We start from the raw sequence: 15,292 nt of genomic DNA, 5'->3' as shown, positions 1-15,292 counted from the left end.
GATCTCCTAAATCATGGTCCAAGGATGAGATTCTGGCTCCATTACTATAATGAGATTCACTGAAGGAAGATAAGAAAAAGGTATAATATAGGTAAAAGATATTCAAGAGCTAAACATCATGGGGCCTTTTAAAGGATCATGAGACACAAACCATACAATTGAATCAGGAGATGAATCGTCCTCACCCCTAGGACCATTGGATCAAGGAGTAGGTGAATCATCATCTATATAGAATATCATGCATTAGCTATCTTGCCTAAGGGATAGAGGCATGGCGACATTGGAAAGGAGGAATATTTATGGCAACAACAGGAGGCGAAGAGGCATGCCATCCTGAGATTTTTTTTTCTTACCTTTATGATGCCTACAATCCCCCAAGCCTGGTCGACAACACATGACTATCTCCTGCCATGCTAAATAACAAGATAGTGTGTTGGTACATTTAACATCAATGGTTAAACCTAACTTTTGATGAATAACAAGTGGATTAAAGTTAGATATGTTATTGATCTAACCTTTTATATCAAGTATGCAGGACTTGACTGATCTAACACTAGGTTAAAATTTAACTAGGTCTAGAGGACCTAATAACTAGTGTAGAAGTCCAGATATGTTAAGGAGTGATATGATATCTGATAGGAAGTCTGGCTGGGTTCGTAGGACTTGATAACTGGTCGAAATCCAGTTGAGTCTGCAAACCTAACAACTGCGGGAAGATCTGGTGGACCGTAAGGAGTCAAGTGATTTTGCATGATAAGTAAGGTAAGTCACTAGAGGAGAGTGTTCTAGTAAGGACGAGTCTTAATTTGGGACTTTAAGCATCAATTTAGGTCCATTTCGGAAACCTAAATTGAGACCTTAACTAGATCATGATCTTAGGGAGATAGAATCTAATTAATAAACTACTTATTTTTATTGTGTTAAGTTTATTTTACAGGGTATACTTTATTTTGTTGGACTAACACTTTTTACAGGGTGAAAAGAGTACAAAATACCTCGGGTGAACATTACACAAGGCACCTTTCATGCAAAGGAAGGCACCTTGAGCTGGGTGTTGGAAGGCACCTTTTGTTAGATAAAATTAGACTTTGTCGATGATGAAATGCAAGCTGTTTGGGATAAAAGTTTGCCTATGGAAGGCGCCTCTAGTGCTATGGAAGGCGCCTTCAACACTCAATAAAAGAGGGTTTCACCCAAGGCTTCTAGCCTTCTACACAACCGAAGTACAACTCTTCTACAAGCTTCTATGCATCTGCTCGATGTTTCGATTGCTTCGACTCGTGTTGCTGCTCTGCTATGACATTGCTGCGCCCGACTACTACTGAGGAGTCGTCTAATACCAAGCCTGATTTTATCATATTCGAAAGTGTTGGGTAACAAAAGTTTCATTTTGTACTTAATTTTTGCATAAAGGAAAGTGTAGCATGTTATACTTGTCCTGACTTTTCGATTGTACTCATTTCCCTCTTTAGGCAATTCTAAAAGAGGATTATAGTGAATTTCTCATTGATACAGTCAGCAGGATAGTGGGTCTTAAAGTAGGAGTTACCAAAGGCTCCAAACCAAGTAACCGATTGAGTTCTTACTTGTTTTGTTTTTGTGTTTAGTTTTTTGTTGGGCGCTTTATTTTTTTAAAAAAAAGTTTTTAAAACCACGTGATTCATCCCCCCTCTCACATGTGTAGCTATCCAACATAGTGGATAGAATCTTGTTTAGTTAGTCGGTCACGAGTCTCCTTTGACTAGACTTGAAGGGGAGGTTTGTAATACGGGGAATAATGGGTGACCCCAGGAATAATGAGGGGAGGATAGTCAATATGACGGGATTAAAAGTCTATAGGAGGTGCTGGTCAAAGTTAGGGACTACGCGTGGACTCAGAACCCTCATGGTTTGGTTCCCAGCTTTCTCCCGACCGGCTATACAGCGGTCGAACCTAAGGCTTAATCTCCTCATGTCATGATTCATAGTTTTCTCTCAACCGGCTATACACCGATCGGACCTAAGGCTCAGTCCTCCCATGGCATGGTTCCCAATTTTCTCCTGGCCGACTATACACCAGTCGGACCTAACGGCTTAGCCCCCTAATGGCATGGTTCCCAATTTTTCTCCCGGTCGACTATACGTCGGTCAAACCTCAAGGCTCAGTCCTCATATTTTTCCTAAGCATAGCTTCCAGCCTACACCTAAACTGTTTCACACCGTACGAACACTATTCTACTTTGCATAGCTCTAGTTTACTAAAAGAATCATTCAATATGGTTATGTCAAAATAAAATTAGGACCTATTAATTATTTATTTCCTTTATTACTCTGTCAATTGACAGAGTCTTATAATATTTTTTTTTATTACTGTGTCAATTGATGGAGTCTTATTATGTATCTATAAATTATCCCTTTATGAACAAACCAAAGCAATTAACAATTTTATTATTTCATCTCGTTTCTATTCAATCTTATTTCTTTCATAGTATTAGAGTCATAACTTTTTCTCTTCTCTCAACTTCTTGAGATTGAGATCTAAAACAAATATTTTTGTTTTAACTAACCTTTTTCTTTCTCTCTAGACTTTCCCTTCTCTCATTTTTTGTTTTTTTTAACATTTTTTCTCTCCTAATTTTTCCTAGTTTTTGTTTTTCCTTTTTTTTTTACTTTTCGTTTCTCTCTCCTTATTTTTCTATTCTCTCGTTTTTCACCACCGAACTTTCTTTGGCCGCCTCCATCCAACAAGAGAACCTCCTTCTCTTCGTGCGACGTCGACAATATGCAGCCGCCAGCCTACCTTTAGACTTCCTAGCTATTGTTCATCCTCCTTGCATTGGCGAACGTAGTAAGTTGTTGCTGTTTCGGCAGCAAGATTGCAGCCCTGTCGACCTACCATCGTATCAAGTGTTCCTGCCGACAAGAGGAGGAATCTACTACTCTTTGCGCCACTGATTCAATGTGTACCTTTGACTCAAGTGCTCCTCCTTTGCGAAAAGGGGTTGACCCTCATCTCTGGTGTATCTAGCATGCACAGGAACCTTCGGATTAAGTGCTGTCATCGACTAAAGGAGGAACTTGCTGCACCTTTGCTCCTAATCTTCTATTGTTCCACTGCTCCCAGCTAATTTTAACCTGCTTCTCCTTTGCTCCTAATCTCCCACCTCTTTTTCACCATTCACTATAGATAAGTTATCATTACACAACTCATATTTTTTTTATATAATGTCAGAACTTTCTTCTCCATCATTCGCCACAAAAATAAATTTTGCGATACAACTCTCTTCCTTGCTTCTAAATGTTATATCTTATTTACCCATTAAACTTAACAATGATAATTATATGCTTTGGAAGATACAATTTCTTTAGCTACTTCATGTTCATGATCTACTCAGAGTTGTTGATGGTACTCCTCATAAACCACAAGAAGATGATTCAAACTATGCTATATGGAACAAGAAGGATTAATTAATTATGACATGGTTGATTTCAACGATTAATGAACCTATACTTCCTACAATTATAGGGCTTGTTAGCTCTCGTCAAATATGGATAGTTCTTGCTTGAACCTTTGCTTCACACTCTCAAGCATGTGTTCTTCAACTTCGCATGCAATTACAATCGATGTAATGAGGAGACAAGTCTATCAATGAATATATGCAATCAATCAAGATCAATGCCAATAATTTAGTTGTAATTGACCATCTAATTTTGGATCCAAATTTACTAATACATATTCTTGTAGGATTGGAGCCTCAATATAACAACTTTATTCCTAATATGACTACTCACATAGATCAAGTGTCAGTCGATATCCTTTATGACTTTCTCTATTCGTATAAGATATCTTTACAATTATAATCTCAAAGAGTCTCAGATTCTCTTGCTCTTTCGGCATATACAACTTACAAGATTGATAGTACTGTCCATCATCAATAAAATCAAGGAAATCAAGGTGGAAGAAATAGAGGACGAGGACGAGGACAAAGTCGAGGACGAGGATGAGGACAAGAACAAGGTCAAGAATAAGGTCGAGGATGAGAACATTGTAAGATTTGTCTCAAGAATGGTCACTTTACACATCAATGTTATAGGAGATTTGATTAAAATTTTCTTGGAGGTTTTGCATCCTCAACTCAAGCATCAACCTCAACTCCATTATATCATCTAGGAGCATTCTCTCTTGCAAGCAATCCTTATATATACCTATGACAAATTCTTCAATCTTAGGTGACATCCAGATTCTGAAGCAACTCATCATGTTACATCAAATTATGAAATTCTTACAGAAGCCTCCTCCTATCATGGTCCTAACACTGTACAAGTAGGCAATGGTTCAAGTTTACAAATAGCTCAGCTTGGAAACATATTTTTTTTATTCATCTGGTAGACTCTTTTTCATGCACAATACACTTCATGTTTCTTCCATCACTAAAAATTTACTCTCGGTTCGTCAATTGGCTCTTGATAATAATGTGTTCTTTAAATTTTACCCTCATTATTATCTTGTAAAGGATCACACACTAGAACCACCTTGCTTAGAGGAGAAAGTAGAGATGATTTTTATTGCCTTCAACCTACATCCACCAAAGCTCTAATTTGAGAACGCACAAATAAAAATTTATAGCATGCACAACTTGGTCATCTATCTCTACGTCTCGTTCAAGGAATCATTAATCGGTTTTATTTACCGACTTCTTTGTCATCCTCATCTCATTCTTGTGAAGCATCTTTGAAAGTAAAAAAAAGTCACAAATTACCCTTTGTTTCTTCTTCCCATACGTCTAGTTTTCTTTTACAAATAATTCACTTTGATGTTTGAGGCCTTGCTCCTATTTTGTCAAATCAATATTTTTTTTATTATGTAATTTTTATTGATGACTTTAGCAAGTTTACTTGGGTATTTCTCATGAAACGAAAATCTAATCTTTTTTGATATCTTTTGTCAATTCCAAAGACACGTAGAATGTTACTTTTATCATAAAATACTCTCTCTCCACTCTGATTAGGGTGGAGAATATTAAACGCTTCATCGTCATCTAAACTCTTCAAGCATCTTTCATCGAGTCTTATGTCCTCACACTCCCGAACAAAATGGCTCCGCAGAGAGGAAGCATCATCATATAATATAATCGAAACTGCCTTAACTCTTCTCAATCATGTATCAGTTCCACTTAAATTTTGGGATGATGCAGTTTAAACTGTAGTTTATCTTATTAATCATCTACCTACTCCATTGCTTCAACATAAACGCCCCATGGAAAAACTCCACAATCAGCCTCCTAATTACACCTTCTTACATATTTTTGGTTGTGCATGTTATCCATGGTTACGACCCTACTCTCAACATAAACTAAATCCTCATTCTCAACAATGTATTTTTCTTGGTTATAGTAATTTGCACCATGGACACCGTTGTCTACATATACCGACAAGGCACATATATATTTCGATATGTTATTTTTGATGAATCTTTATTTCCTTTTGCAGCTACAACAACTTTATCTTCAAACGGTGGTAACTTCTTGATACCACCTAATATCCCATCTGAACTACCACAGGTTGCTCATTTAATTAGACACTCTAGAGATGTAAGAAGAGATGACATCCTAGGACCTACTCTAGAACTCTTCACAAACGCTCCTAGATCATCAGAATCACCCCAAGTGACTACTCCTTTAAGAGAAGGGCATATGGATAATGTCAAAAGGAACAATATTATGGAACATATTCCGTATCTAATCTTGGAAGTCTCACCAGCTATAGATAATATACTCTCTAACTCTAGATCATCATATAATACAAGTCCGTCATCACCATGTCAAGCTACTTACTTGTCACCATTAACAAGTGATTCAAATAATGATCCTCCTTGTCGTATGCTTCCCTTAAGTGGCATATACACACGATGCCCACCAATAACAACTCGACATCCTCTTCCAAAAGCTCTAGTAATCTCTTCAAAATCTATTAAACTAACTTGCTTTACATAAACAAACAAAGATCCAAATTGGTATAGTGCAATGACTACATAATTTAATGCATTTTTTCGTAATGAAACATGAAATTTAGTTCCGCGCACTCCTTTCATGAATATTGTGGGCTCTAAATAGATATTCCATCTTAAGCACTGAGCTGATGGTTCTCTTGAATGACACAAAGTTTGACTTGTAGCCAAAGGATTTAGTCAACAACTAGGTGTTGACTTCAATGACACTTTTAGTCAGTTATCAAAATTACATCCGTCAAACTATTGTTATCGATAACTGTTAGTTCTAATTGGCCTGTATGATAATTAAATATTTCAAATGCATTTCTTCATGGTTATCTTGACGAAATTATATTTATGGAGCAATCTCCTGTGCTCATTCATCCATAATTTCTATCTCATGTTTGTCAACTCAAGAAATCCTTAATTATATTGTCTTCAACAAGCTCCTCGTGCATAGTTTCATCAATTATCTAATTAGTTACAAGTTTAAGGAGTTTTTGGATCAAAAACTAACTTATCTCTATTCTACAAATATAATAATGGATCCACGATATTTTTTTCTTATTTATATGAATGATATCCTAATAACCGACAACGATCACAAGTATCACAATTTTATTAAGTCTCCTCAATTAAGATTTTTTTACTTGAGATTTAGGTAATGCTCATTTTTTTCTTAGTACTGAACTTATACCACATGAGGAAGACTATCTCCTCTTTCAGAGCAAATACATTACTGGGATTCTCCAAAGAGCCAAAATAGATTGAGCATGTCTAGTTTTTACATCAATTGTTATAAACAACTTCTTTGCAACTTCAACCTCTCCTGTGATGTCTGACCCATAAATCTATCGAAGGATTGTTGGAGCCTTGCAATATGTCACTATCACACGCCCTAATATTACTTTTGTAGTAGATTATGCTTGTCAGTTCATGCATGCTCCTACTGAACAAAATTGGGAAGGTGTGAAAAGAATATTTTGCTATCTCAAAGGTACTATTCTACATGATATTCTTTTATATCATCAATCATCTCGAAATTTACATATCTATAGTGATGTAGATTGGGCAAGCCCTTTTGGAGATAGATGCTCTACTAGTGAATATGCAATATTTCTTGGATGAAACCTTATCTCATGGAATTTGAAAAAGCAACTTACGGTATATTGTTCAAGCACTAATGAAGAATATAAAGCTATAGTAAATATAATGTCTGGAAGTATTTGACTTCAATCACTTCTCTCTGAACTTTATGTTGCATCAAATATTACACCAAAATTTTGGTACGATAATATTATAGCAACATATCTCACAGTAAGTCTAATTTTTCATGCTCATACAAAATATATGAAAATTAATTTTTATTTTGTTCGAGAACGTGTGGCGACTCAATAATTATCGATTTCTTATATTTCTACAAAGGATCAAATTGCTGATATTTTTACTAAGCTATTATCTAAACAGTGTTTCAACAAATTAGCAAGTAAACTCAACGTCAGAAATCTCCCGTTGAATTTGTCTGACGTAAAAAAGAATTATTCAATATGATTATATCAAAATAAAATTAGGGTCTCTCAATTATTTCTTTCCTTTATTACTCTGTTAATTGACAGAGTCTTATAATATTTTCTTTATTACTGTGTCAATTAATGGAGTCTTATAATTGTATATATAAATTATCCCTTTATGGACAAATCAAAGTAATTAATAATTTTATTATTTCATCTCGTTTCTATCCAATCTTATTTCTTTCATTTACGCTCAGCTGACACAATGTTGGGCGGACTATTGCTAGGAGACAATGTTATCAGGGAATCACAACCACTTGTCAGAGAGTAACTGCTGTTTATCAGGAAATATTCTGAGGCTCTACTATATATATGAAGCCGAACCTTTCTTCACCAATGAGAATTCATCGTACATCCTCTATCACCCAACATACCCTGACACTCAACATTCTTTGATTCTTAATGATTACCGAGGTTACGAAAGACAGTATAAAAAGAGAGGTCTTCTCCATTGGCCAAGTACACGCACACACTCGCTCATACACACGCATTACTACTGTTCTACTTTCATACTTTTTCCGCTCAGCTTCTTTCTAACTTAGTGTTGAAGGGTCTGTGTCAGGGACCTCTTTCATTGTTCTTACTCTAACGCTCCAAGTGTTTGGCCTGAGGTATTTGTAGGATCATTGGTATCATAAGCTATCGTCCCCCCTCTTTCCTCAGTAGGTCCTAGGTCTGTCCAGGTCTTCTCCTCGTCAATATTCTCATCTTCGTTAGCGGCACACCTTTATCCGACTCAGATTCCGGACAAGATCAACAAAGAAAAGTGTTCTTTAACGTAGATGAAACTTTAGGTGCTTTTAGCTAAATATATGGACAACTTGAAGTGGCTTGCAAATTCAATTTCCGGCCGGGTTCTTAAAGAACTGATCAGCTTTCTCTCTCACTTTGTGCAATCTTCTCTGCTATTTCATGCACTTGGACGTGGAATCTAATACACATGGGTAAGTCTCAAATCTGTCTAAAATTCCACTTTTACAAGCATGCGCTCACTTTGAGCTTTCCTAATAACAATCCTAGCTGATACTTTTGCCAACTTTAACTATTAGCTCAACTGCTCAAACATGCAGAATGAAGACTGAAGAGCAGTACTGTCTTTTTGTTCATGTCCCCAGTAAGCTAAGTGGATCTGATACAACCATCATTACGAACACATCATCTTTTGAAGTATTTTATCTTCTTAAGCTTTAACTACTCGATGCCATCAAGTTCCTTTAGCAGCAGATTAATATAGAAATGCAGGGAGCTAGACTAGCCGTGAAAGTGATAAAAAGTCGTATAGGAATCAAAATTAAAGGAGCTTTGCAATCGCATAACGAAAGAACTGCAGAAACTTTAATCAGACTCCTAATCATGTGAGTTAGATGCCATCTCCAAGGTAAACCAAACGCAGTTACGTTAGCAAATCGCTTGGATATACATTCGTTGCTTTTGATGGCCACGACTGGTAAAGATGTACAATGTCGAGTGTGAATTGATTGCAGTGCAGAGTTGGTTTGCATTGGCCAATGCATTACGTATTACAAAAGCCAGGGGGAACATAATGAAGATGTTGGATGTTAGGGTACAATTCAAATCTGTCATATACGTGTATGGTTAGATTTTGTAGGGCATCCATATCTGCCTGTAATCATTCACTGAACCTTACTTCATCATTTGCGAGTTTCAATACTCGCCAATTCTGAGTCTGCTTCATCTTTTCTTGGTCTTCTTCGACAGTAGTCTGCTTCATCATGATAACTTATACATATTAAATCTACTAATCCTACAGACAATCAGTATCGTTCAGACAGAAAGACTCATAGATAAACAAGTCATTCTTAAGTTTAACAAGGTACGTACACGAGTGATAATAATGTATCAGGTCTTCTAGTATTTGTTTAATTAGCTTACAGACTTGAAACAGCAAATCATCTTCTACCTAATATTTGGCTATCTTTCATGTCAATCTCCTACTTGAGATCACCATGAAAGAAAAAAAGATTATTGTTTTCATTACTTTTAGAAAGGGCATATTTACACTTTTTTCTTTCTCAATCAATAATTGTCATTTATATAAAGAGTTTTACTATGAAGTATTAATTCAGAGATAAATCAGTTAATTCCTCAGATTTTCAGAGTTTAAATCCGCATTTAATTTTATTGCTAATTATCCTAAGAACACTATTTTTTTTAATTATATATATATATATGTGTGTGTGAACCCAGAGGTAATGTGAAATTGATAGTCAAGATGATGTGACAGTCAAAATCAAAATGATGTGGCGATCAAAGTAAGGATGTACGTATCCGGATGAACCATCTCTCAGGAGCAAGATCTCTAATATAAACTCGAGCGGACTTGAACCTGACTTGGGCCATAGGGTGCAACTCGATCTTTATATATCTTATGGGTATGATTTTCAGTATAAACCCGGGCAGATCAAGAGTCAGTTGAACATACAGGACTCAGCGCCTCACTCAGTACTCTTCGTTCTTCATATGAGTAGAACTCCTGACATTAACCCGGGGAAACTAAGAGTCGGCGGGATTTATGGGGTTTAGCCCCTCATTCTTCAAGCACAAGTCTTTCAGCATACAATCAATCAACATAATATCCAACTGGATTTAAGGGACTTAGCGCTCCATTCCTCAGTACCAAGATACATAGAATATAGTCGGTCAACCCCAGAGCAAGTCGGACTTAAGGGACTTAGCTCCCTACTTTTACAATACAACTCTTAGTATACAGCCAATCGACCAAAGAGCATGTCGGACTTCAAGGATATGATTTCCCATTTCTCAATGTCAAGACACTTTGCATACTGCTGGTCGGCTATGAAGTCGGTCAGGCCTTTGGAGCTCAATTTCCCATTTCTTATGTACAAGCCTCCAAGTATATAGTCGATCGGCTATTAGACCGATCCAACTGCCTCCAAGAGATAACATTATCAAAGAATTACAATAACCTATTAGACTACTCGACAGGGAATATTTCACCACCAAAGCATATATAGGAAACGGAACCTTTCTCTGAGAATGGTCGTATAACTTCCATTGCCTGGTGTTACTTGATATAGTCTGACATTAAACATTCTCAACCGCCTCATTAATACGGGAGTTACAAAAGATAGTTCATTTGCATGAAATGAAATTTTTTTCGAAGTGTGACTGTACATATTCCATTATTCGACATATTCTAACATTAGATATTCTCTGACACCTCATAATTACGGAGGTTCTAAGGATCAATATAAAAGGGGTCCTCTCCATTGGCTAGTACGTTCTCCTATGCTAAAAAAGAGGCACACTTATACACTATTGTTCATCTTCTTCTCCACTTTTCGCTCGGCTACGATACTAACTTGAGTGTCGGAATGTTTGCGTCAAGGACACCCTCCCTACTTATTCTAACGCTCTCTTTTGCTCTCTTTGCGATGTGCACAGAAAGGAGTGTTAGATGTCATCTTTTCTCCATCTCAGAATCTTCTTCTAATCAATGACAGAATCATCTACCTAACGTATCAACTCCATCGCTTTTAGACATGATCACATAAGTAGCCCTAATAGATAGTAATTTGTAAGAAAAATCAAAGATTAACGGAAGGTATATATAAAGTTAAAGATATGCAAAATATTAATTGATATAATAAAAATAATTTAATTATTTTACTTAATATTAACTACATAGCCTTGCAATTAATGGAGCTTAGAATAGTCAAAGTGACTAAAATTTGATAAAGATTTAGAAATAGTTAAAGTTAAAGTCTTAGGATACTTTTATTCTATATGGAGATAATTTTTTGTGTTTTTTATAACATTTTTATCACTCAAATATACGGATGACTGTTCTCTAGTTATTCAAAATTATGAGAAAAATTAGACCATACCAATTGCACCATTAGAACGAACTAATTGAAGTCTTGCTCCATTAGATCATACGTTTCTCTAAAAAAGCTTAAAGCGGACCAAACGATGCAAACTCTTCTTTTAACATCTCTTTATCAGCAATTTCGCCAGGCCACACGAGAAATCAGGATGATGAACAATGGAACATTGACATTCCTCTATTTCCTTTCTCTGTTTCATCACTTTATTGGATTCCTTCTCGCAAGAGCTGACCTCTATAAACGAACAATTTCATCCAAATTAAAATATTATCTTCCACCAACTAAAGCCTAAAGGCTAAGATAACGCTAGCTAGTTTGCAAAAACCCAAAAAAGCATCTTATAAACGGGTCGTAATTAAGAACGAATGATTCGTAATTCAAGAGCAAAACTAGAACAAACAATGAAGTATGTCAATCAAAATTCGCACATCACAGCCAGCCGCTGCTTCCTCGAGGTGCCAAAGTAAAGCGAAAAAAGATGCCCAAAGCAGAGGCTCCTGCCTGCTCTGTGCCTCTGTCCCTTGCCAATGCATCTTTCGCTTTAAATCTTCCTTTTTCTTTTTTTTCCTTCCTTTCGTCTTCTGTTTTTTTCCCAGTGACTATACATCAACGTTTCCTTCCTTTTCTAGTTTATATAAGTCATACGCTTTATGACTTATTGTGCTCGTGTAATATCCCACTGCTCTCGGTGTGCTCTGCTCTTGTTCTTGAGCTGCAGCTGGAAGAAGCAGAGCGGTAGAAACAGTGGCAGGTAGTGGAAGATCATGGAGCTTCTGTCGCAGATGTGGTCGCTCTTAGGGCTGCTCACCATCCTCCAAAACATCCTTCCTTCTCAGCTTCTGGCCCTTCTCCACTCGACGTGGCAGTCACTTCAAGACTCCCTCACCCCTTACTCCTACATCGACGTGCCTGAGTTCCTAGGCTCCTCCGCCGTCGAGCCCAACGACCTCTACCGCCACGTCTACCTCTACCTCCATCAGTCGCTTCTTAGCTCCGCCGCCGCCTCCTCTTCCCCGCCCCGCCTCACCCTCTCCCTCCCCCGCGGCTCCCTGGCCGCCCCTTCGCTGTCGCTGTCCCCTAACCATTCCCTCGAAGATTGCTTCGCCGGCCAGCGCCTCCTCTGGACCCACCACGCCGACACGCTCCAGGACTCGCTTGAGGAGCGCCGGTCCTTCTCCTTGCGCCTCCCCAAGCGCGCTTCGGCCTCCCTCCTCAGTCCTTACTTCGCCCACCTCGCGGAGGCGGCCGACCACCTCGAGCGCTCCTCACGCCCCCGCCGCCTCTTTACCAATTCCCGCGGCGGGGCTCCCTCCTGGTCGTCCGTGCCCTTCCGCCACCCGGCCACGTTCGCCACGCTGGCGCTCGAGCCCGCGCAGAAGGAAAGCCTGCTCGCGGACCTGGATGCCTTCGCGGCCGGCCGCGAGTTCTACTTCCGCACCGGGCGCGCGTGGAAACGAGGGTACTTGCTCCACGGTCCGCCGGGATCCGGGAAGTCCTCGCTCATCGCCGCGATGGCCAACCACCTGCGCTACGACGTCTACGACCTGGAGTTGACCCGAGTCGCCAACAACTCGGACCTACGTTCGTTGCTCATCCAGACGAACAACCGCTCCGTAATCGTTATCGAGGACATCGACTGCTCTCTCGATCTCACCGGCGACCGACGTATTACAGCTATGTCAGCGGCAGCAAGGACGAGAACGGTGAGGCGTCGACGGCAGCCTCCGCTCAGCAACGAGGGAACTGAGTCCGATGACAATGACGTCGTCGGCAGTAGCAGGCGCAACGACGCACGTGTGACTCTGTCAGGACTGCTGAACTTTATCGACGGGCTATGGTCGTGCTGCGGCGAGGAGAGGGTGATAGTGTTCACGACCAACTACGTGGAGGCGTTCGACCCGGCGCTTCTGCGGCCGGGGCGGATGGACGTGCACGTGAATCTAGGGGCCTGCGGGGTGCACGCGATGAGGGAGCTGGTGGAGCGATACGTCGGGGTGAGGGACCACGAGATGCTAGGCGTGGCGGAGAGTTGCATTCGGGTGGGGGCGGACATGACGCCGGCGGAGGTGACGGAGGTGCTGCTGAGGCACAGGGAAGAGCCGGAGGAGGCGGTGAGGAGTTTGGTAGCGGAGCTGAGTGCGCGAGTAGCGGGTGGAGAAGGTAGCGGAGGGGAAGAGGAGTCGGGGGCGTGGAGTTGGGAGGAGTCACCGGAGAAGGCGGGCGGAAAGAGGAGGAGGGCCGGCTGGGAGAAAAAGGTGAGGTTTCTGAGGCGGCTTAGGAGCTTGACCAAGCTCGATTCAGAGAGTAGGGGTGTTTAGTACGGAAGGCTGCAATTTTCTTTTCATTTTCCCCCTTTTATTTTCTTCGTATCTACGATTTAGAACGTAGAAGGTGTTTTTTGGAACACCAGTGAACTGCGTGGTGTATTCTAAGATTGTTATCTTCAGTTTGCGTATCGTGCAAGTATAATCCTTGGCCCGGGTTTGGTGCGGTCATAAGGACACGGATGTATTTCCAAAATATATATATATATATATATATATATATATATATATATATATATATATATATATATATATATATATATTATTATATATATATATTATTAGATAGACTTATAAAATGATGAAATTTAAAAAAATAAAATAATGAATCATGAATTCTGATCCTGTCCGAATGTTGAATCAACGGACGCTGAGCATGTGGCGCTCTCGGCTGCTGAAGTGGATCTTCGACTGGTTGCACGAACCTCCGGCGAACCTGTACAGAAGTCGGGCCGGGAAGGGGTTCCCGGCGGCGACCCTCCTCAAGTCAGGCAAACAAACAGTGAAGAAAGTGACTCCAGAGGTGTTGAACGCGTACCTCCGGCGAAGTATGCGGCTCTTTATATAGAGCGGTGAAAGAGCTCCTGCACGTCCACCGAGGTGCATACGTGTCCGCAACCCATACCTCGGTATGTGTCTGTCATAAAGCTTACCTGAAGCCATACTGCTACAGTCCGAGTATGTCCTTAATGGGACAACAGAACACCTCGTTGTCAGACTCGGAGTATGGCCTAGCCATAGGACTTGACGGCTGTCAGAAGGTGTTCTTGTCTATCTCTACCCACCACAGGTCGGGACGTCCGTCCGTCCGGCAGGACGGGGAGTTCACGCGCCGGCCGGACGGACCTCATCTCACGCCCCGGCCGGACGGAACTCCCCTCCCGTCCGGACTGCCATTTACTTCGATATGCTGGGGAGAATTTCGGTAGGGTGCTATGTAAGGACTGTTAACAGCATATCACCTTCTCTTAGGCCTTCTGCTCGGCTCCTTGCTACTGTTCCACTGAACGTCGGAACCTCGACTCCCGCCGGGGCGCCTCTTACTGTCAGATATTCCTCCAACCGGCTCAAAAAACGTCTCCGGTCGGCCACCTGGCCCTTTGACTTCCGCGGGGCGTTGACCCCTCAAAATAGGGGTCCCCGGTTCTAACCGCCGGATCACTTGCCTCCCCCTCGAGTCTAGTCGAAGGAGGCGAAGTCCGACTAACTGGATTGTCGATCTAACTGAGTAACGACCGCTATCTTAATCCGCTCAGCCAGACTTAGGGATGCTCATCCGTTCGGCGGTATCTTATCCGTGTCTTATATTCTCTTGGAACCCATGCCCGATTCTCTTCTCTACTGCTCCTCGCGTGTGGTGCGCACGGTAAGGGGCGCTCATTAAATGCGACCAGTATCATGCTGACACGTGGCGATCGTGCGTTTGTCAGAGTATGGCGGTGGCGTCACTTCCGATGGGACATCCGCCATTTGAAATGAACGGCTGGATGATGACCTAGTTTTTCACGACCTGGATCGGACGGCGGAAATTGATCGTTGCCGCCCTTATAAAGCTCCCGA

At 40.6% G+C, this 15,292-nt stretch overlaps 1 protein-coding gene across 1 annotated transcript; it reads left to right on the top strand.

The window, feature by feature from the left end:
- The first annotated feature begins 11,807 nt into the window (after nt 1-11,807).
- LOC122028214 (AAA-ATPase At4g30250-like) lies at nt 11,808-13,906 on the top strand. The gene has a single exon (XM_042587245.1). It carries the CDS (start codon nt 12,173-12,175, stop codon nt 13,724-13,726), a length of 1,554 nt encoding a protein of 517 aa, XP_042443179.1. The 5' UTR covers nt 11,808-12,172; the 3' UTR covers nt 13,727-13,906.
- Nucleotides 13,907-15,292: the final 1,386 nt, after the last annotated feature.

This window comes from Zingiber officinale, chromosome 10A (assembly GCF_018446385.1).
Source record: "Zingiber officinale cultivar Zhangliang chromosome 10A, Zo_v1.1, whole genome shotgun sequence".
Taxonomy (NCBI): domain Eukaryota; kingdom Viridiplantae; phylum Streptophyta; class Magnoliopsida; order Zingiberales; family Zingiberaceae; genus Zingiber; species Zingiber officinale.
Note: the sequence above shows the minus strand (reverse complement) of the source record. Positions and strands in the feature narration are given on the sequence as shown.